Source organism: Mauremys mutica, chromosome 16, assembly GCF_020497125.1.
Source record: "Mauremys mutica isolate MM-2020 ecotype Southern chromosome 16, ASM2049712v1, whole genome shotgun sequence".
NCBI lineage: Eukaryota > Metazoa > Chordata > Testudines > Geoemydidae > Mauremys > Mauremys mutica.
Window position 1 is genome coordinate 193,677 of NC_059087.1, and position 21,542 is coordinate 215,218.

The 21,542-nt window shown below is 48.3% G+C and overlaps 1 protein-coding gene across 1 annotated transcript; it reads right to left on the reverse strand.

The window, feature by feature from the left end:
- Positions 1–17,351: 17,351 nt before the first annotated feature.
- Positions 17,352–21,125, reverse strand: LOC123350735 (Down syndrome cell adhesion molecule-like protein 1 homolog). The gene is made up of 5 exons (XM_044989425.1): positions 20,989–21,125; positions 20,614–20,708; positions 18,710–18,833; positions 17,874–18,015; positions 17,352–17,453 (listed from the first exon to the last, which is right to left on the reverse strand). The coding sequence occupies exons 2-5, from the start codon at positions 20,664–20,666 to the stop codon at positions 17,401–17,403; spliced, it is 372 nt and encodes a 123-aa protein (XP_044845360.1). The 5' UTR covers positions 20,667–20,708; positions 20,989–21,125; the 3' UTR covers positions 17,352–17,400.
- Between the last annotated feature and the right edge of the window lie 417 nt (positions 21,126–21,542).

Sequence of the window (21,542 nt, forward strand, 5' to 3'; positions counted from 1 at the left end):
CAGAGGAAGCTTTACTCACGGTCACTCCCCAGCTGTGATCCCACTGCGGGAGCAGCAGCTGCTCAGCCTGCGCTCCCAGACCACAATCGGGGCAGCAGCATCTGAACCAGAAAGCTCAACCCCAAAATCCTGAGGCAGAGACAGAGAGAAATTGAGTAACTTTCCCTCCTTTAGCAACAACTGAAACCCCCTCCCCACAGGGACACACCCTGATCTTATCTACGTCCCATGTTAATTTTGAGTCACTCCCTGTTCTGTCTTGCAGTGACTCCAGATTAACATATGTCTCAGCGTGCAGCTCTAAGGATTAATCTGCTTGTTTGCATAGATATAAGAAAAGATATGAGTTTAAGTATTTGATGTATTGTAATATTTTTAATATAAATCTATAAACCTAAGTTTGGCTGTAATGCAAGAGACCTACAGGCTAAAACCCTGTCTGTTAAGCTAAGGCAAAGTCAGCATATGTATATTGTGACCCTTTACATTCCTAGGAAAAGATGACCTATCTAGATGTCTAGAGACCTTTTACCTACATCAATAAACAGTGAAGGATGGCAAAGGGGATTTTTAAAAGTTTTACCCACAGACTTAATAAGTACACCACAAGTCCATACATACCCATCATCAATACGCACATGCATACTAGTATATGGGGTAAGTGTACCCTAACATTTCTGGGGGGAAGCTATTTTATATGACACAAGTGCCAGAAATCCTCCCTCTTATTCCCAAGAACAAGGAAAGGATAAACAAATCCAGGAGTTGCTCAAACTCCTGGCTAGCAAATAGGTATCAGCGGTGTGGAAGCCAGTAAATAATTAACAAGGATTTGAAGGGATCTTAATGCATGTTAGTTACTTAGCATGAGTTAGGCTAGCTGTGACCCTAATGACGTGAGATTTGTAGAAGCAAGATAATGTGAGACAGAGTGAACTGTGTGAAAAGTTATTACGACCTTGCAACAGTCTAACCAAAAATGCAGGCTTGCTTTTCTTAGTAGTGAGATAAATAAGATTGCATTTGTTTATACATAAATCTTTCTGCTATTGTTTTCTCTTTACTGTCTCCATGATTGCTAGAAATTGTCTGTAACAAAGGTATAAAGGCTTGATGTAATTGTTTACCAGTTGAGAGACCTGTCCAGGACTGGGGTGACCCTGTGTCCTATGGCACTCTCTCCCTCCATTGTAATTACTGGAGAAATAATAAAGTATTTGATTTTGCTGCACCCAAACAAAAAGCGAGAACTAAGTTTTTCTCCGACAGCGGCCTCTGTGGCTGGAACTGAAGGCGACCCCAGGATGTTTTTAAATGCACGAGTGGGGGCCGACAGTGCAACATGTTAATAGACACAGCAGCCTCGGTATCAATAACCAGCTAAGATCTTCCCCTGACCTGTAGAACCATATGGATTGAAGGGGTGGAAGGTGGAAAATTAAAAGCAACCCTTAGCCAGGCAGTAGAAATTGACTGTGACCATATCTTCAAATTCTGTCAAATGGGGGGTTTGCTCTGAGCAGGGAGACACAATGTGCAGCATAGATCTCCTTAAGGAGCTCGTGGGAGTAACCAACCCCAGAGCTAGCTGCATTGAATGGGCCAAAGGGTCCAAACAGGAAAAATCATCTAAAAATATAGCCATGATTGCCAGTAATAGGTAATAATACCGGGGGGGGGAGAGTATAGTAGAAACCCCGTGTTCCCTTCACCCTGAGGTGTGGGCAAGTAAACATGAAGCCTCTGTCTGTAGAAGGACCAACTCACAACGCCCACAGGCAGGATCCTATTAAACCCAAAGCCTTAGAGGCAGTTTAGTGACTATATATTTATGTAGAATCTAGAGGGGTAATTTAAAAAAACACCTCCACAACTAACTCCCCAGTTTGGCCCATCAGGAAGCCAGACGGGACCTGGAGGTTAACTATAGACTACACCCACCTTAACCGGGTGACTCCCAAGGCACATCCTAATGTGGCAAGCCCTGCCACTATTCTGAATTTGCTAACCCCAGGACACTCAGTATTCTCAGTCCTGGATGTAGCTAATGGATTTTGGAGTATTCCCCTTGCAAAGGAGAGTCAGGAGAAATTTGCATTTACAGTAGGAGACCAGTAGTACACTTGGACCCCAGTACCTCAGGGGTTCCATAATTCTCCCTCCATCTTCCACAGGGCAATGGCAGAAGTAATAGCACGGAATGCCTTTGGAAGGGGATACTGTGATAGCAAATTATTTACATACTGTAGTAATTGCCAGTTCAAATAAAAAGGACCATTTAAAAACCCTAGACAGACTGTTTATATATATCTTTGCATGGCAAGACTTAAATTAAGCCCGAAGAAAGCTCAATTGCAGAAGGTTTTATACCTAGGGCATAACATCTCCAAGGGAGAGAAGGCACTCACAGTAGACAAAAAGCAGGCAATTTTAGAGTTAAAGAAACCACGGACAGTTAAGGAAGTCTGGAAGGTCGTGGGACTCCTTAATTTCTGTAGAACCTATATACCGGAGCACTCAAGAGATGGTGGAACCATTTCAAAACCTCACTAGAGGGGGAAAGCCTGCAAATGAGTTAGTAATATGGGGCACACAACAAGAGGAGGCATTTATAAAAATAAAACAGGCTTTAGCCTCCACCCCCAGCCTGGGCTTACCCGATATGGGAAAGCCGTTCCACCTTTACTGCAGCCACAGCCGGACCCAGTACTCAGCTGTGCTAAGCCAGCTTCAGGGAGCATACTTACCTACCTTAAAACCCCTGTATCCCAGGGATTGCCAGAGTTCATAGCAGCTCCCTGAGCTGTGAAAGCTTGTGAATCATACACTGTCACAGGGAAATTCGTGCTCCATACACCCCATACACTCACTGATCTCCTTAACAGATGCCCAGAGGAGTCAGTGGGAATCAACATTATGTTTGCAAAACCCTAACTTCTCCAAAGCAAAAAACAAAAAAAGACATGTAGCCAAATGTCTGAACATAAAGGGAGAGGTACACGCATGTCTTATAGAGAAGAGGAAGTGTTGGGAAGACTTTTTAAAAAGCCATTAAACATGCAAATATAGCTTTGTATGTAAATAAATCAAGAGAGCATAAAATTGGAGTGCCACATACAGAATGGGCAGTGGTACTCAGGGTGATGGGAAAGTGATAGCCTTGCTTCTTGGGCTGACTTTGATCCTTCCATCTGACCTGAAGCTAACAGCCCTCACTGAACGTTTGAGAGCGGGGGAAAGCAAGAAGCTCACTGTATACACAGACAGCAGATATGCATTTGGAGTGGTGCGTGACTACATAGACGTGTGGTCACATAGGGGTTTTATAACAACAACTGGCAAGCAAATTAATAATATTAAAGCAATTCAAGGCCTAACAGAAGCTGCCAAACTACCATCAGAACTAGCAGTAGTAAAAATAAAAGCACACAATTAAATCTCAAGTAAAAAACAAACAAAAAAAATTATTGGGGAAATAAACGTTCCAAAAAATTGCACAAGCAAGTCCTATTAGAGTGCCAAAAAAGGAAGTAAATTTAAAAAGCTATATGCAACCATAAACCCAGAAAAGAAAGTAAAAAAACCAAGGCTGTGTGTATAAAACTCACCTCTGGTATGGGCCGGGGGGGAGGAGCTGGTAGCCCCATACATACTCTACTGCGCCATGGCATCCACTCTCCAGCTCCTCTGAGGTAGAGACAAATGAGGGCCGCCCTGAAATACTGGTGGTGGCTAGCCATAAAAAAAAATGCTTTACAATTTCTCAAAAAATGTGTAACATAGGCACTAGTAAATTTGGGTAAAAAAAAAGGTGCCTCTGAATCACCAACTACGACCAGAGGGACTGTGGCAACATTTGCAAATTGATTTTCCTGGACCCTTGCCACAAAGCATAGGGTACACTTACATTTTGGAAATTATTGACACCTTTACCCAGTGGGTAGAGGCATTCCCAACCAAGAACTGTACTGCCACAACAATATTTCTTTTACTAGGATTGAGCTAATACCCAGATGAGGTTTGCCACTATCAACATACTCTGACCAAGGAACTCATTTTACAGGATGAGTAATAAAAGAGGCATGTAAAGCACTAGAAATAAAGCAAAAATTCCATATACCATACCACCCTGAAAGCTCAAAAATAATCAAAAACAATAAACAAAACAATAAAAACAGCTTTAACAAAAGCAATACTGGATACAGGAGAAGGATGGGCTCCTATGCTTCCTGCTATGTTGTATCAAATCAAAGAAAGCCCACATAGGCTGACTCAACTGACACCCTTTGAGCTAATGACAGGAAGAGCAAGGAAAATGCCTAGCACTGTGACACTCCCTGCAGGAGAATCCGGGCTTTTTGCAGACAGCCTGCAAAACTACATCAAGGCATTGGACATAGAGTTAAAGAATTTATACAACCCAGTAGAAAAAAACACCAAACCGAGCTGAATAATAATAGCAGTCTAGACAAACCTGCATTTAAAGTTGGGAATTTAGTAATGTGTTGCATTTATCTAGGGGTTAAAGGAATTTCTAAAGCCAAGATGGCAAGGCCCGATAAAGGTCCTTCTAACTACTAATACATGTGCACAGATTTAAATTTTCCTTTAAACATTTTGGCGTCACCAAAATCAGTTATAATTGTTTAAATCAGCATCTGTCAATACTAACAATGCTTCCACGGGTGAACAAAAGGAGAAGGAGGAAGGACTGAAGGGTGACCAGGACAACCACAGTGTTGCCAGCACAGAATGCTTGAGGCAGCAACAGTGGTTTGTTGCCCGGTGTGCTTCGCTTCCAATAAACACACCAAGGTGGAGAATGCAGAAAAAGTTTTTATTTGAGCCCAAACAAGGTGCAAGGGAGACATAGCAATCTCAAATCCTGCACACAGATGCAAGCTGTGTTTTCCTTCTTATACATGATTTTAGTTAGACATTTTTGTTACCGCCCACTATTCTCCTCCCTCCTTTACTCCCCTCCTATATAGTAGACATTGTATAGCTAGCAATTACACCAAGCAAATTAAATCATTCTTGACAGCAAACAATGTATCTGTTAGTAACTTTTCAAGGCTGTCAGCTTGGTTTACTTTCGGATTTATTACTTTGTATCTGGCTTAGGGAGGGGGGGGGAGCAAACAGGCTTTCAGTGTTGCACTGATAAGGAGCAATTACACATTCCATCCTTAATCCTGGCTCGCAAGGTCAATCAGGGTTCAACATGGAAACGTTTGGACAAGCTTAACATCAACCCTGATTCATTCAGGCCTGGTACAGAAAGGCTTTATTAACACTGTGGTTTTCCACCCTCCTGAGTTACCTAGGGTTATGCTTAATGACACCAACAACAGTGACCATTGGGAGGCTTCTGCTGTGTCTCCTGCTGTCCCTGTGATGCATGAGGAAGGACGCAAGTCGTGTGCCATGTGAAAAGGAGAACTGGGAATGGGTCACTAACCCCCCTCCTCCAGGTTTGCTTTGCTTTAATTGCTGCACTAAGAAAACACTTTAGTTTGTCCAAAACACATGCAGTGGCCAATAAACAAATCTGGCCAGAAGTAAAGGTGGCACTGTGGTTAGGACATGAGCACATAGTAGAATGCAAGAAGGTCCAAATAAAATCACACACTGATGCTCACAAAAACAGGGAGGCTAGTAACATTACAATTTTGATAACAACCGACTGCCCTGTTATCCGCTGGTGTCAGATACCGGAGATTACAGCGTTTTTGGAAGGAATCGTGGAAGCGTATGAGCTACCCCTTTGAACAGGGCGAGGCTCTTTGATGATGCTGTGGCCCCCTGAGACGAACAGTGTCTATACTTAATGCAACCAGTGTCCGAATTACCTTTAAAGGGGGAACAGCTGTGTACTACTAGTGAAGGGTACTACCAGGTCTTGGGCTAACCCTCATTTGAGCACAACTACATGGCATATTGCCATGATGGCTTGGGAGGGAACGCACAGACCTCGATACTGGAATTTGTGTGGAATTTTGGGAGAAAGAAACCAAACACTCATGAAAGATCATGCGCCAATTATACCGACATGGTACCTGTGGAGGTTGAACTTGCTGATTCAGGATGGAGCTTACCACTTACCTGCATCCGTGCTTTAACACCAAAGGCATGGCACATATTTGTTAAACAATGGCCCAAATTAGAATGTCCACAACTGGTAACAATTAACTGGGTTATCAGAGACAGAGTGGAACCACTCAATTGTATGTCACGCCCTGCACAAATCCCTGTTCCAGAACCAGGATTATAATGATAGGACCAGCACTACCGGTCCTCACCTCGGTGGTATTCCACACTTACAGGGTCGAGGTGCGTATTCCTTTAGAGGTAGAGAACAAACAATATGCAAAGGTCAGGCCTCAAATGAGTAGAAACATTACTAGCCTAACAAACCAAATTGGTGAGTGCTTAACTAGACAGAGGAGGGGATTACTAGATACCCTTGCAGGATGGTTTGGTGCAGGTAATTCTGTTTGCAACACCTATACCATAGCACACCAAGCTGAAAGGAAGGACCAGCTGGAATCAAGGGTGGCAGATGCTATAATCTCTAATGCCCAGGGAGGACTGGATACTATTAAGGCCAGTCGATTTATCCTAGACAGCTTAAAGGATCTCTCAAACTCTGTATCCACCTCATCAGATATAACAAAATACCTGGGCCAAGAAGTCACCAGTCTGCTAATAAATGGGACAAAAATAAAGGCACTACAGGAGAGTTGTAGGAGAGCAGGACAAACTTTGGCCCTCATCACACGGGGAATTGTAACCAATCTCCTCAATGGCCGGGTCCACCCAGCCCTTATGGAAGCAGTGGAACCCTATAGCCCATCCTCAGCGACTGCCCAGAACCACTCCATCAAGCTAAATGGAAAGCCCTGCCCCTTGAGACATCCAGCCGTGTGCATGACGGTCCCCCGAAGGTCAACCATGACTGTTGATGGGACGCGGCTCCACCGTACTGCATCAATGATGGGTAACCTAACATGGGATCCGGAATGGCACTATGGCAGTAAGTATCTCGAGGAGTGGCTACACGCCCTGCAGGAAAAGATCGAGGAGTTGGTGTCCGAGGCCCAGAGGCATATTGGGGAAGGCCGTCTGACGTACATTCAGATAGGGAAAACTGTGGACCAGGCCCATGTGAAGCACTAGAAGGGAAAGAACCAGGCCGTGGAGGTTAAAACGATGATTATGGGTGATGCCATCTCAGGTGATAAAGTCCCCTGGGGATGGATCTCGGTGCTATTTTGTCAAGTTATGTGGGGAGTCTATCCTGACATTCCTGATGGTACTGGTGCTTTACCGGCAACTCCGCAGTAGGCTGAGTACATTAAAATTGGTATATGTGACCTGGCGGGTTAGGGAACCCTAGGGTCAAGAGTAGGGACTGAAGGGTTAAAATCCATGTGCATTTTATATAACAACCTAGTCTGTGGATTGTGTCAGCTCTTTTCCAGACCCAAACTCCAGAATATGGTCAAGGGACCAGAGGCCTAGCAAACAGTGATCAGCTAAGAGAAGCAGAATAAACAAAAGATAACCTTGCTTTGCCAAAATAAGCCTAGTCAGCAAATTGCCAGGTGTTAGAGCCGAGAACTGAATAATTGTGTCTTACTCAGAGTTGCAGATTGAACAAAGAAGCCCTGTTTCGGTTGTTAGTCTGTTCTATAGGGAAACGTTCTTCCCACAGATCCAACCTTGAGTTTATGAAAGGTTGGCACATGTCATTATAAGATATGGCATCCTCCCACCTTCCTTTCCCAGGGACCAATGCCTGCCTTAAAACACAGAGGAGACAATCTCTATTGCCATATACTTTCACTGTTTCTTTGTTTTAACTCCTAGGAATGTATCTGCTTGACAATCAGAGGAGCTACTCCATTCCTATGTACCCCAAATCAGAATTCAACATTGATTAATACTTAAAATGTTATTAGGATAAAATATATATTAAATGTTAACGTGCTAACTTAAGACCATGGGCGGAGACATTATGTAACCTGTTAACCATTGGCTAATGTGGTATCTTGTCTTGCAGCCAGACCTATCCCGGGGTGTGGAACTGCCTACCCTGTCACTTTCCCCCGCCCATGGAAAAGCCATATACTCTATTGTAATCAATTGATTGACAGTGTCTCTGAGCCTAATAAGCAAGGTGACACGCTGCCAGCGCTGTGTGTAATAAACTCCTATGCTTCACCTCTACATGGTGTGGATTTATGTCCTTCAGTTGTAAAACCTTTACCTCCTCAATAACTAATTCAACTTCCCTGAAACACGGGACACCTTATGGAACTTGGGGAGACAAAGCCAGTTGTAATAATTGGATAACGGGTGGAAGTTTAACCTTATACAAACTTGACTATGAGGCTGAAGGATGATATGAGGTACTCATTATAGCTACCTTTCAAAGCAAAACAGGAAGAGCGATTTACTCTTTATAATATGCATGACATAACCCAACTGTTTAATAAGACTCAACAGAAAATGAAACAGTTAATCGCTTTAAACAATGAGCAGCACAGGGATCAACATTTAGGAAAAGAGATTATATGCTCTGTACATGGAGAATATGTCGTGAGTACAATCACCAATGCACTACAATCCTTAAGATTGGGAAGAGTTCCTGACTTACCGTATATACTAGATCGTAAGCCAGTCTGTTTATAAGCCAACCCCCCGCAAGATGGGTAAGTACAAATGGAAAAATTTTATGACCCATTCATAAGCCAACCCTATAATTCAGGGGTCAGCAAACTTTGGCTCCTGGGCCATCACAGAGATAAAGCTAAGTTAACAAAGTGTCCCGGTGCAACAGCTGCTTACCCTGATGGGCCGGGACAGCAACAGGTGGGGAAGAAGCTGGGGGTCAGGAGAGTAACCCCCTGTGACCCACCTTTCTTGCCTACATTCCCCCACTACAGTTACAGCTAAAATCGTTACTGGCCTGTAAGGAGACCCACTTTATACCAATTACTAATGATATGGACAAAGCCCAACAAGTTACTACCCAATTAATGAATAAAGGGAATGGGACTGAAACAACTGGAATCAATGTCCTTATTTTCGGTTGCCTGCAGCATAGATCCAACAAACCGAAGTCAAAACCTAGACAGACACCACGTGGGGAGGCACATGAATGTGTGTCCGTGGTGCCCATTCCAGACACCTGCCAAAACCTACCCAGGTATGAACCTGGCGCTGAACCACCCTCTGCCCTCCCCCACCCCCAACTCCGGGCGTCTCGGTCCACCCCACGCGCGCGGCTGCCCCCAGGGTCTCTCCGCCAATCAGCGAGCGGGGCGGAACCCCCACGCGCACCGCGACCCCTTCCGCCCGGCGCTGGGCTTACGTCACTTCCTGCCCGAGGTGCGCCAGGATCGGGGCGCGACCGCTGGCTCGAGCCCAGCCTGTCCCCACCCTGCGGACGCGGCGTCACCGGCTCACACCCAGGAAGCGGATTCGGCGGCGGCCACCTGGGCTGAGAGTGCGCAGGCGCGCGGACCACGCCCGGCGCATGCTCAGTGGTACCCGCTGAAGCCGCTGCGCCCTCACGCTGCCCTGACTGGGCCAGAAACGCCCCTGGGGGGGGGTCGCTGCCCAAATAGTGGAGACCCCCCCCCGGGGTCACTGCGGCAGGGGGGCGGGACACGGGACACTGCCCCAGGGGGCTGCCAGCGCTCATTCCCCCCCACGTGGGGGGGCTGAGGGACACACAGAAGTCACTGGCCCATGTGGCTACAATGGTCCTTCTCCTCTAGGGGGGCAGAGCCCCCGCAGTCACTGCACCAATGGAGGGAGGAGACACACTGGGCAGCGGGTCAGGGTCTGGGCCCGCGCCCGGGCCGAGGCCCAGCAGGGCGGCACAGCCCGGGTTTACCGCTCCCCGCGGCTGCCCAGCTTTGGGTAGAGAAGCTGAGCGGGGCAGGGTGGATCCCTGGCATATGGCGCTCAAGGTTACCCCTGACCAGGGCAGCTATAGAGATGCTGCTGACCTTGTCCATGGCTCCTGCTCAGCCGATTCCCAGTCTGGGGGCCCGGGGGATGATTTATTGCCCTCATCACCCCTGGCCGTTAATGTTCAGCCTCAGCTGCGCCCGGCCACATGCTTTTGCCCCTGCATTTTCTATCCAGATACCTTAATGAGACCCATCACCATCATACCTGGGAGCAGCCATCTCCTCCCCTAGCTTTTCAGCTCTGAAACCCTCTAGGTCCCTCTCACAATGTACCATCCTTTTTCTTGTTCATCCCACTAAGTCATGGAGCCAGTACCTGGAGCATGTGTGGGGAGATGTGGCGATGATACGCGTTCAGCTCCAGCTAGTGCAGCCCTTTTTATAGTAACTTAGGGGTGCTATTGTAAGTAATTGTCGTCTTGCTTTGACCAAACTGTTGCCGGCACTCAGTGCCTGAAGTGGCAATGGTTGAGTTTGTTGCCCGGTGTGCGCTGCTCCAAAATGACACACCAGGATGGAGAAGCAAACAGAACTTTATTTGAGATATCAAATAGGCGTCAAAAGCCACACAGAGCTCAAATCAAAAGCATGCAAACAAACAACTCGCATACCTTTTATACTTTAACCAAAACAGTAACTTGTTACAATGTTTATGATGTGAACATTACCCGCCCCAAACCAAGTCTGCCTAGCTACTAACCGGTTGTTAGTAGTTTATTTCTTCTAGAAGGAGTAGCCCCTTTCACAAGAGCAACTCAGGGTCAAACATGGAATCTGGAGGAGAGTTGGTAGACTATGGCTCAGAGCAAGAGGACTTCATCGGCTCTCAGGGCCTTCCATCCTTTTAAGTTACCTGGTTTATGCCAAGTGCGTCCCCAACAACCATATCTACATTTTGTCTATTTTAATTAAAATAACTTCAATCAAAATTTTAAATAGCCAATGAGAGTGTAGAAGGTCACTTGTGTAAGTATGATTTTAAACATTAAGAAGGAAGGCACTGTACAGTTGCGGTCAGGCTTAGGTTCTGAGGGATTACAAGTGTCGGTTACAAGGTTCATAAGATATATACATAACACAACCACCATAGACCCAGATTGGGGTGCAGGCATTTTTAAAACCACAGTGGATAAGTGATCTCAGGTACACCACCCATAGAATGTATCCAGAGTCCAAGTCATTGATTATACCTGGGGTAGGCAACCTTTCAGCAGTGGTGTGCTAAGTCTTCATTTTAATTTAAGGTTTTGAGTGCGGGTAATACTTTTTCATGTTTTTTAGAAAGTCTCTCTATAAGTCTCTCTTTAACAATACAACAATAGTTTATTTAAATAATATAAACATTTTGAAAACCTTGTTTAAGAAGCTTAATTTTAAATTAAATTAAAAAGTTGATCTTACGCCACTGGCCCGCTCAACCCACTGCTGGTCTGGGGTTCTTTTCACCTAGGCCAGCAATGGGCTGAGCAAGGCCTGCAGTCACGACCCCAGCTGGCAATAGTCAGGCAGCCAGAATCCCAGACTAGCAGCTGTCTGGGTGGGGCCACTGGCCGGGACCCTAGACCCATAGCAGGCTGAGCAGCTCAGCCCACTGCCACTCAGGGGTTCCATCTGCGGGCTCCTGCCAGCTGACATCCCTGCTGCCAGACCCGCTCAGCTCGCTGCCAGTCTGGAGTCCTGGCCCTCCCCACATACAGCGGGTAGCTACCTTCTCCCTGGTTCTGGCCCATTCTCTTCCTCTCTCTGCACTGAGCTGAGAGTGGGAATGCACTGAGCACAGGATGAGGGTGAACGGTCTGGCCAGGAGATACAATGAGGGAGGGGGCTCAGGATTGGGGCAGGAGGTTTGGGTGTGGGGTACTTACCTGGGCAGCTTCCATTTGGTGTGAGGGGTACAGGCAGGAATGTGTGTAGGGGTGTGTGCAGGAGCTCCCATTTGGTGCTGAGGGTGGGGGTTGAATGGGGAGGGGGGGGTGCCAGAGTCAGGGCTGGGGTCATGGGTGGGGGTGAAGCAGTCAGGCAGAAGGCTGGGTGTGTATGAGGGGGGGCTCAGGGGAGGGGCCTGGGGGTGCGTGCAGAGCACAGGCCTGGTGCAGGGTAATACACAGAGCTACAGTGACACTGTGTGGCCACGCAGGGTAATGCACAGAGCAGTTCCTGCACAGAGCTACAGTGACACCCTGTGGCCACGCAGGGTAATACACAGAGCTACAGTGACACCGTGTGGCCACGCAGGGTAATGCACAGAGCATTTCTCTCAGAGGAACAGTGACACCCTGTGGCCACGCAGGGTAATGCACAGAGCATTTCTCTCAGAGGAACAGTGACACCCTGTGGCCACGCAGGGTAATACACAGAGCTACAGTGACACTGTGTGGCCACGCAGGGAAATGCACAGAGCAGTTCCTGCACAGAGCTACAGTGAAACCCTGTGGCCACGCAGGGTAATGCACAGAGCATTTCCCTCAGACGAACAGTGACACCCTGTGGCCACGCAGGGTAATGTTCACAGCATTTCTCTGAGAACTACAGTGACACCCTGTGGCCACGCAGGGTAATGCACACAGCATTTCTCTGAGAGCTATAGTGACACCCTGTGGCCACGCAGGGTAATGCACAGAGCATTTCTCTCAGAGGAACAGTGACACTGTGTGGCCACGCAGGGTAATACACAGAGCATTTCCTGCACAGAGCTACAGTGACTCCGTGTGGCCACGCAGGGTAATCACAAAATATTTCCTTCATGGAGCAAGAGTGACATGGGTGCTGTGATACAGCAGGGCCAGAGAGCAGCAGGAGGGTTGTAGATGGGAGGTGTAAAAGCCCTACAATTATCGAGGCTTTATTCCCTGTGGACTAGGGACAGGTTACTACCATGTAATTGGATAACCTAGACCCAATTAAGCCCCCAACAAAGACCTAATACAATTCCCTTTCTGACTGAAGTAGGGGTGAGGAAAGTAGAGCTGAGTAGAGTTTGGAGGAGTTTTACTGTTCTCTAGAGGACCAGAGGAAAGAAACCCTGCCCAACAGAACAGAGAGACTCCCCTGGCACATAGGACTGAGGGAAACGCTACCCAAGGGGGAGACACTAAGCTGCCTGGAAAGCAGAAGGGGCTAGAGACACTATCCCTGCTCATCCCGACTAACAGACATTGATGGACCAACCCTCCATGGATTTGCCTAGTTCTTTTTTTAACCCCATTTTTGTCTTGGCCTTCACAACTTTTTCTGGTGAGGAGTTCCAGCCGTAATCCAACAGAGCCCCGTACCCAATGGGAAAGCACACGGCCTCTGAAGAGAACTACATCGAGTACAGATGAGGAATTCCAAGCACTGACGGCTTACTCACAGCCAGTTTGGTGAGAGGCAGAATGCTGAGGACTGTTAATGTCTCCTTACAAGGATGCTCAGGTCCACTTCTGCCACCTTCTCCTCTGGCTAGGGCTCCTAGACAATTCCTCTGCACACTAATGAAGTCAAGCAAGAACTATCACTACACAGACCTCTATTAATGTCCCCATCCCTGCCTCCCTCCCCCAACCCATCTACATCTGCCCAACTCAATGAACAGAGACACAGTCAACACAGAGTGACTCTAAACTCTCGCACCCACTGCCTTGCAGGATTTTCATCCCCTCCTACTTCATCCTGGCTCCCGGGACGTAGCTTGTGGGGATACACACCGAACTCACCTGCCCATGTCCTACAAAGTTAGACAGCACCAGGAAAGGGAAGGACAAAGAGAGAGAGTGTGCTGGCCAACACAGTAGAGAAGAGAGAGAGAGAGAAGCACAGAAGGAAGGCAAGCAACTCACCACCTAGAGTCATCCTTTGCTCCTGGCCACAGAAATGAGCAGCCCCTGAAAATGGGGACCTTGTCTCCCTTATAATCACAGCTAGTCAGGAACCTTTTCTTACAAATTCAGCCACAGCTGACAGGGTCTCTCTACCTGGAGTCAGAGGGGCCGTGAGCAGAACCCTCAGCAAAACAGACACTTATCTCAGTGACAGTAGCATCTCCTCGGCTCCCAGATGTACGGCTCTTCTTGCCTGGCCTGAACAATGCTCACCGTCTCGTCGCTCTCGCTCACTTTCCATCGCATGAGGACAGTAGACTCTAATACGTAACTTCTTTTCCCTTGGTACTAAATGCAGCACAAGGAGGAAAACCAAACAAGTTACCATCCCAGTGGACAACGTCACATAGGTTATTCTTTTCACCTCTTCAACACAGCAGGGCTCTGCCTCTCCCCCCCTCCCCCATTACACCTTTAGTATTACAACTAAAATGCACCCCTTGTTATGGCACAAGAAATAATCCCTCTGCACAGCAGACTCTAGCCCCTCCCAAGACATAATCTCAGAGCCCCATACCCAATGAGGAAGAACACAGCCTGTGAAGAATAATACAGCAAGTACAGATAAGGAAATGAAAGCACTGACCTCTTACTCAAACCCAGTTATGCAGGAGGCAGAAAGCTAAGGATTGCTCATGTCTGCTTAAAAGGATGTTCAGGTAGATCAGCCTCTCCTCTGGGTAGAAGTCCTAGACAATTCCTCTGCCAGCGCAGCTGCAAAAGCCATGCATGAGCCAGCATTACACACAGCTGTGAAGGTGTGTGAAATCTCCCGTCACCTCTGCCTCCCTCTCCCATCCCATCTACATCAGCCTCAGTCAATGAACAGTGACAGTCAACAGTCTCCACTCCACTCTCACACCCACTACCCCGCATGATTTTCGTCCCCTCCTACTTCTCCATGGCTCCCGAGACCGAGCCTGTGTGGATGCACACCTAGCACGCCTGCCTGTGCGTGCTGAAGGGAGACAGCACAAAAAGAGGCAAGGACAGATTGACAGAGAGAGTGTTGGCCAACACACAAGAAGAAAGAGAGAGAGAGAGAGAGATGGAAACACGGGAGGAAAGCAAGCAACTCACCACCTGGAATCATCCTCCTGGATCCAACCTTTTCTGCAGAGTACACACCACTTGTGAACAGAGAAATGAGCAGCCCCTGAAAATGGGGACCTTGTCTCCCTCATAACCACAGCTAGTCAGGAACATTTTGTTACAAACCCAGCCCCAGCTAACAGGGCATTTGTACCTGGAGCCAAGTGGGCAGTGAGCAGAGCTCTCACCTAACCAGACACTTATCTCACTGATGGTGACAGCTGCTCCACTCCCAGCTCGATGGCAGCTGCATAGCCTGGCATCAACAACGCTAGCTGTCTCACGGCTCTTGCGCGCCTTCCATCTACAACTGGGATGGGCTTTTACCCTTGACTTCTTTGTCTGCGGTGCTAAGCACAACACAAGAGGGAAAAGTAAAAGTTATCAGAATTTTAATGTTGTGTAGGTTCTTCTTCTGTCATCTCCCATTACACCTTTATAGATACAATTGAAAAGTACACAATGCACGCTCAACCCGTGGAACTCCTTCACAGAGAATGTTGTGAAGGCCAAGATTACAATGGGATTCAGAAAAGAACTAGGTAAATTCATGGAGGATACATCAGCCCTACTTGATGAACTGTGACAGTCAACTCCCACAGTCACCCCCCACACCACCAATAGAGGATCGAGTACCCAATCATGCTTCTCTTCCTCCTCCCAGTTCCCCAGTCCGATGTAGACTCTCCAATCCAAGCCTGTGAGCATGCACCCATGTTCTATGCAAGGAAACAGTACAACAGGGGTCAGCAACCTTTCAGAAGTGGTGTGCCGAGTCTTCATTTATTCACTGTAACATGTATTACTAGCATGCAAAACCTTAAATTAGTGTTTTTAGAAGGTATAATATATAACTCTTAAGGTTTTGTTAAATGTTTAACAAGCTTCATTTAAAATTAAATTAACTATTGTTGTATGTAAAGTAAAAATGCAGAGCGCCCCCGGACCAGTGGCCAGGACCCAGGCAGCGCGAGTGCTACTGAATATCAGCTCGTGTGCCGGCTTCAGCACACATGCCATAAGTTGCCAACCCCTGCAGTACAAGGAGAGAGAGAGAGTGCATATTGGCCAACATATGACAGCAGAGACACACACAAGAAGAAAGACAAACTACAGAAGGACCTGTCGTCACCTTCCTGGCTCTCCACAAAAAGTTACCGCACTTCAGGAAGACTCCATAGCACCTGACAACTCCTTGAGAGGGCACAAAGGATCCCCCAAACTATCTGAGGCCTTTCCTCAAATGCCCTCCCCATACCACAGATGTTAAGAGTAAGAAGACGGGTTTCTTCAGGTACGTTAGCAACAAGAAGAAAGTCAAGGAAAACGTGGGCCCCTTACTGAATGAGGGAGGTAACCTAGTGACAGAAGATGTGGAAAAAGCTAATTTACTCATTGCTTTTTTTGCCTCTGTCTTCACGAATAAGGTCAGCTCCCAGACGACTGCACTGGGCAGCATAGCATGGGGAGGAGGTGACCAGCCCTCTGTGGAGAAAGAAGTGGTTTGATACTATTTAGAAAAAATGGACAAACAGAAGTCCATGGGGCCAGATGTGCTGCATCCAAGGGTGCTAAAGGAGTTGGTGGATGTGATTGCAGAGCCATTGGCCATTATCTTTGAAAACTCATGTCGAACGGGGGAGGTCCCGGATGACTGGAAAAGGCTAATGTAGTGCCCATCTTTAAAAAAGGGAAGGAGGAGGATCCGGGGAACTACAGGCCAGTCAGCCTCACCTCAGCCCCTAGAAAAATCATGGAGCAGGTCCTCAAGGAATCAATTCTGAGGCACTTAGAGGAGAGGAAAGTGATCAGGAACAGTGAGCATGGATTCACCAAGGGCAAGTCATGTCTGACTAACTTGCTGGCAAGAATACTGTGGGAGACCGTATCAAAAGCTTTGCTAAAGTCAAGGAATAACACATCCACTGCTTTCCCCTCATCCACAGACCCAGTTATCTCCTCATAGAAGGCCATTAGGTTAAAGTATGGGCTGGATGAATGGACTATAAGGCGGATAGAAAGCTGTCTAGATCATCAGGCTCAATGAGTACTGATCAATGGCTCCACGTCTAGTTGGCAGCCAATATCAAGCGGAGTGCCCCAACGGTCGGTCCTGAGGCTGGTTTTGTTCAATAACTTCATTAATGACTTGGAGGATGGCATGGACTGCACTCTCAGCAAGTTTGCAGATTACATTAAACTGGGAGGAGTGGTAGATACACTGGAGGGTAGGGATAGGATACAGAGGGACCTAGACAAATTAGAGGACTGGGCCAAAAGAAACCTGATGAGATTCAACAAGGACAAGTGCAGAGTCCTGCACTTAGGATGGAAGAATCCCATTCACAGGATCAGGGCTCCTCCCAAGGGGCTGCGCAGTGGGGAAAAGGGAGGTTTTAGTTACCTTTCCTTGGTCCATTTCATGACAGGGGCCGGCTCCCCAACTGCACTGCACGGCAGCCTCACGTCCTTATCCACGGAATGGTGACGGTGCCGCCGAAGGAGATGGTCTGGGCTGGGAAGAAAGGAACATCAGTCTGGCCAGACGAGCCAGGCACACAGAGCCTGCCTATCCCACCAGTGCAGACCCCACCCTGCTGCACCCGGGGCTGAGATTCACCACCTTTGTCGATGCTGCAGAACCTGCTCCAAGCCCATGGGCAGACGGAGTAGCCGGTGCATCGCGAGGTGCCGGCTACGGCTAGTCCTGGAGACGAAGGGCCGACCTAGAGCCAGCACCAGGGCACATGTCAAACCCGAGCCTGGATGCAGAGTGCGTAGTGGGCCCCCCAGCCTCTATATTGAGCCAAATCTAAATGCCAGACGACCCGACCCTTCCACCTCTCCCAGGACTCTGTTACCCAGAGAGACACCCAGCTCCCCTCCACTCAGCCCCATCCCATCTGCCCACCCCACCCCACCGGCCCTGCCGCACCTTTCCCAATGACCTTTGCACTGATGTTGCTGCGTCCTGCCGAGGTCACAGCCACCACCCACAGCACATCCTGCTGCCTGCGGGTGAGGTGGGCGATGCAGTAGAAGACTTGCTCGGGGCTGGTCTCGTACTCGCTGGGGGCCTGGTCGCGGGAAGGAGGGGACACAGCTGGTTAATCAGGACAAGGTGAACTCCCTTTCATGCACCTCTTCCTGCCCAGGCTTTGATGCAGCCACCAACCCCCCAGTACAATCACACTAGTCATAGCAGTCTAGGCAACCTGACCCCTGCTCGGACAAGTCCTGGCTTTAAGGGATCACCTCAGATTAGCCTTGTGTGAGGCCACCATCTCGGCTGACCCCAAGGATCAGACAGGGACCTGCAGAGAGAAACTCTGGAGCTTGTGCTAATGAGGGCTAATGAGGGCTTGCTGGGGGCTGGTCTCTTGCATCAGTAGACTCTGATGCAAGATTTCTTTTCCCCTGGTACTAAATCCAGCCAAAGTTACCATCTCCATTGGCAATGTTGGGGAGGCTCTTCTTTCTGCCTCTCCCACACAGTGGTTCTCTGCCCTGAACCCCCATCCCATCACGCCTTTAGGACTACAAATAGAAAGCAGCTCTTGCAACGACACCTGAAATAGTCACTCTGCACAGCAGACTTTGCTCAGACATGAGAAACCTGCAAAGAAACTGCAAAAATTGGGCTTGTTTTTGGCTTAATTACTTTCTGAGTTTCCTGTTGGACAGTTTTTGGCTTGCAGATTGTTGGGCTTCTAGCCTGCGAAGAAAACTACAGCGAGTACAGATGTGGAATTCAAAGCATTGATCGCTTACCCACACCAAGTTAAGTGGGAGGCAAAAAGGAAAGGACTGTTCATGTCTGCTTAGAAGGATGCTCAGGCTGATCAGGTCCACTTCTGCCAGTTTCTGCTCGGCCTGGGGTTCCTGGATACTTCCTCTGCAAGTGCACATGCAAAACCCATGCACGAGCCATCAGTACAACAAGTTCTATTCGTGCATGAAATCTTACCCTCATCCCTTCCTTCCTCTCCCATGCCATCCACCTGAGCCCAACTCAATGAACAGAGATGAGTAAACAGTCACCGCTCCACTTCAGCCCCACTGCCTCTCATGATTTTTCTCTGCTCTTCCTTCTCCATGGCTCCCAAGATCTAGCCTGTGGGGATGCACACTGAGCACCCCACCCATGTCCTTTGAAGGGAGATGGCACAAGGAAAGGTGAGACAGACAGAGAGAGGGTGTGTGTTGGCCAACATACTAGAGAACAGAGAGAGACAGAGTGAAAAACACGGGAGGAAGGCAAACAACTCACCACCTGCAGTCATCCTCCTGGATCCAACCTTCTGCTGCAGAGGACTCGCCGCTCATGGCCAGAGAACTGAGCAGCCCCTGAAAATGGGGACTTTGTGTCCTTCGTAACTACAACTAGTCAACAACATTTTCTTACAAACCCAGCCCCAGCTAATGTGGTGTCCCTACCAGAAGCAGGGAGGGCCGTGAGCAGAGCAATCACCAAAACAGACACTAATCTCATTGAGAGTGGCAGTTGTTCCGCTCCCAGTTGGATGGCTTTTGTGCGGCATCGACACTACTCGCAGTCTCATTGCTTTCCATAGCATGAGGGCAGTAGATTCTGGCGCGCGACTTATTTTCCCTTAGTACTAAACCCAGCACAAGGGAGGAAAACACATCAGTTACCACCTTACTCAACGATGTCTTCCAGGCTCTTCCCTTCGCCTCTCCCACATGGCGGGGCTGCGCCCTCAACACTCTTCCCATCACACCTTTAACATTTCAGCCAGAAAGCAGCCCTTGCAACAGCATCTGACTGTCACTCTGCACAGCAGACTCTGGCCCCTCCCCAATGTTACTCCCACAGAGCCCCATACCCAACAAGGAAGCACAAGACCTGTGAAGAAAATTACAGTGAGTACAGATGCGAAATTTCAAGCACTGACAGCTTACTCACAGCCAGTTATGCGAGAGGCAGAAAGGTGAGGACTGTTCATGTCTGCTTAGAAGGATGTCCAGGCTCCTCAGCTCCATGTCTGCCACCTTCTCCTTGACGATTCCTATGCAAGCACAGAAAAAAGCCAAGCAAAAGCCATCACTACACAAAATTCAATTGGTCCAAGTAATCTTGCCCTCATCCCTGCCTCCCTCTCCCGTCCCGTCTACATCAGGCCAACTCGATGAACCATGACCGAGTCAACACCGACAGTCACTGCTCCACTGTAGCGCCCACTGCCCCGCATGATTTTCTCCGCTTCTACTTCTCCATGGATCCCAAGACCTAGCCTGTGGGGATGCACACCTAGCACCTCGCCCGTGTCCTATGAAGGAAGACAGCACAAAGAAAGGCAAGGACAGAGAGACAGAAGAGGGTGTGTGTTGGCCAACGTACCAGAGGAGAGAGACAGAGAGAAAAACACAGGAGGAAGGCAAGCAACTCGCCACCTGGAATCAACTTTCTGGATCTAACGATTTCTGCAGAGGACACAGCGCTTGTGAACAAAGAAGTGAGCAGCCCCTGAAAATGGGGACCTTGTCTCCCTCAGAACCATAGCTAGTCAGGAACATTTTCTTACAAACACAGACCTAGCTAACAGGATGTGCCTACCTGGAGCGAAGCGGGCCGTGAGCAGAGCAATCACCAAAACAGACACTTTTCTCATTGAGAGTGGTGGCTGCTCCACTCCCAGCTGGACAGCTCTTACCTGGCATCAGTAATGCTTGCTATCTCATCGCTCTCACTCGCTTTCCATCGCATGAGGGAAGTGGACGCTGACCCTCCACTTCTTTTCTATTGGTACTAACCCAGCACAAAGGGGGGAAACAAACAGGTTAGCATCTCAGTCAGCAACGTTACATAGGTTCTTCTCTCATTTTCCGCACCCCAGACCTCCACCCATAACCTTTCTTCCGTTACACCTTCAGGACCACAACTAGAAAGAAGCCTGTTGCAACTACACCCAAAACAGCCACTCTGAGCAGGAGACTTGTGCCTTTCCCTTGTCTGAATCCCACAGAGCCACATACCCAACGAGGAACAAAACTGGAGTGACAACAGAGGAGGAATTCCAAGCACTGACCGCTTACTCACACCCCGTTATGTGGAAGGTAGAAAGTTGAGGTCTGTTAATCTCTGCTTAGAAGGATGTCCAGGCTGCTCAGGTCCATGTCTGCCAATTTCTCCTCTGGCTGCTGCTCCTGGATGATTCCTCTGCAAATGCAGCAAGTAACCCAAGCAAAAGCCATCACTACACAAAATTCAATTGCTGCACGAAATCTTGCCCTCATCCCTGCCTCCCTCTCCCATCCGCTTCAGCTCCACCAGAGCAGAGATTCAGTCAACACCCACAGTCACCGTTGCAATCTAGTGCCCACTACCCTGCATGATTTCGGTCCCTTCCTACTTGTTCATAGCTCCCGAGACCAAGCCTGTGGGGATGCACACCTACCACACCTGCCCATGTCCTAAGAAAGGAGACAGCACAAGGAAAAGGCAAAGACAGAGCGAGAGTGACAGACAGAGTGTGTGTTGGCCAACACATTAGAGGAGAGAGACAGAAAAACGTGGGAGGAAGTCAAGAAACTCACTAGCTGGAGTCATCCCCCTGGGTCCAACCCGCTGCTGCGTAGGACA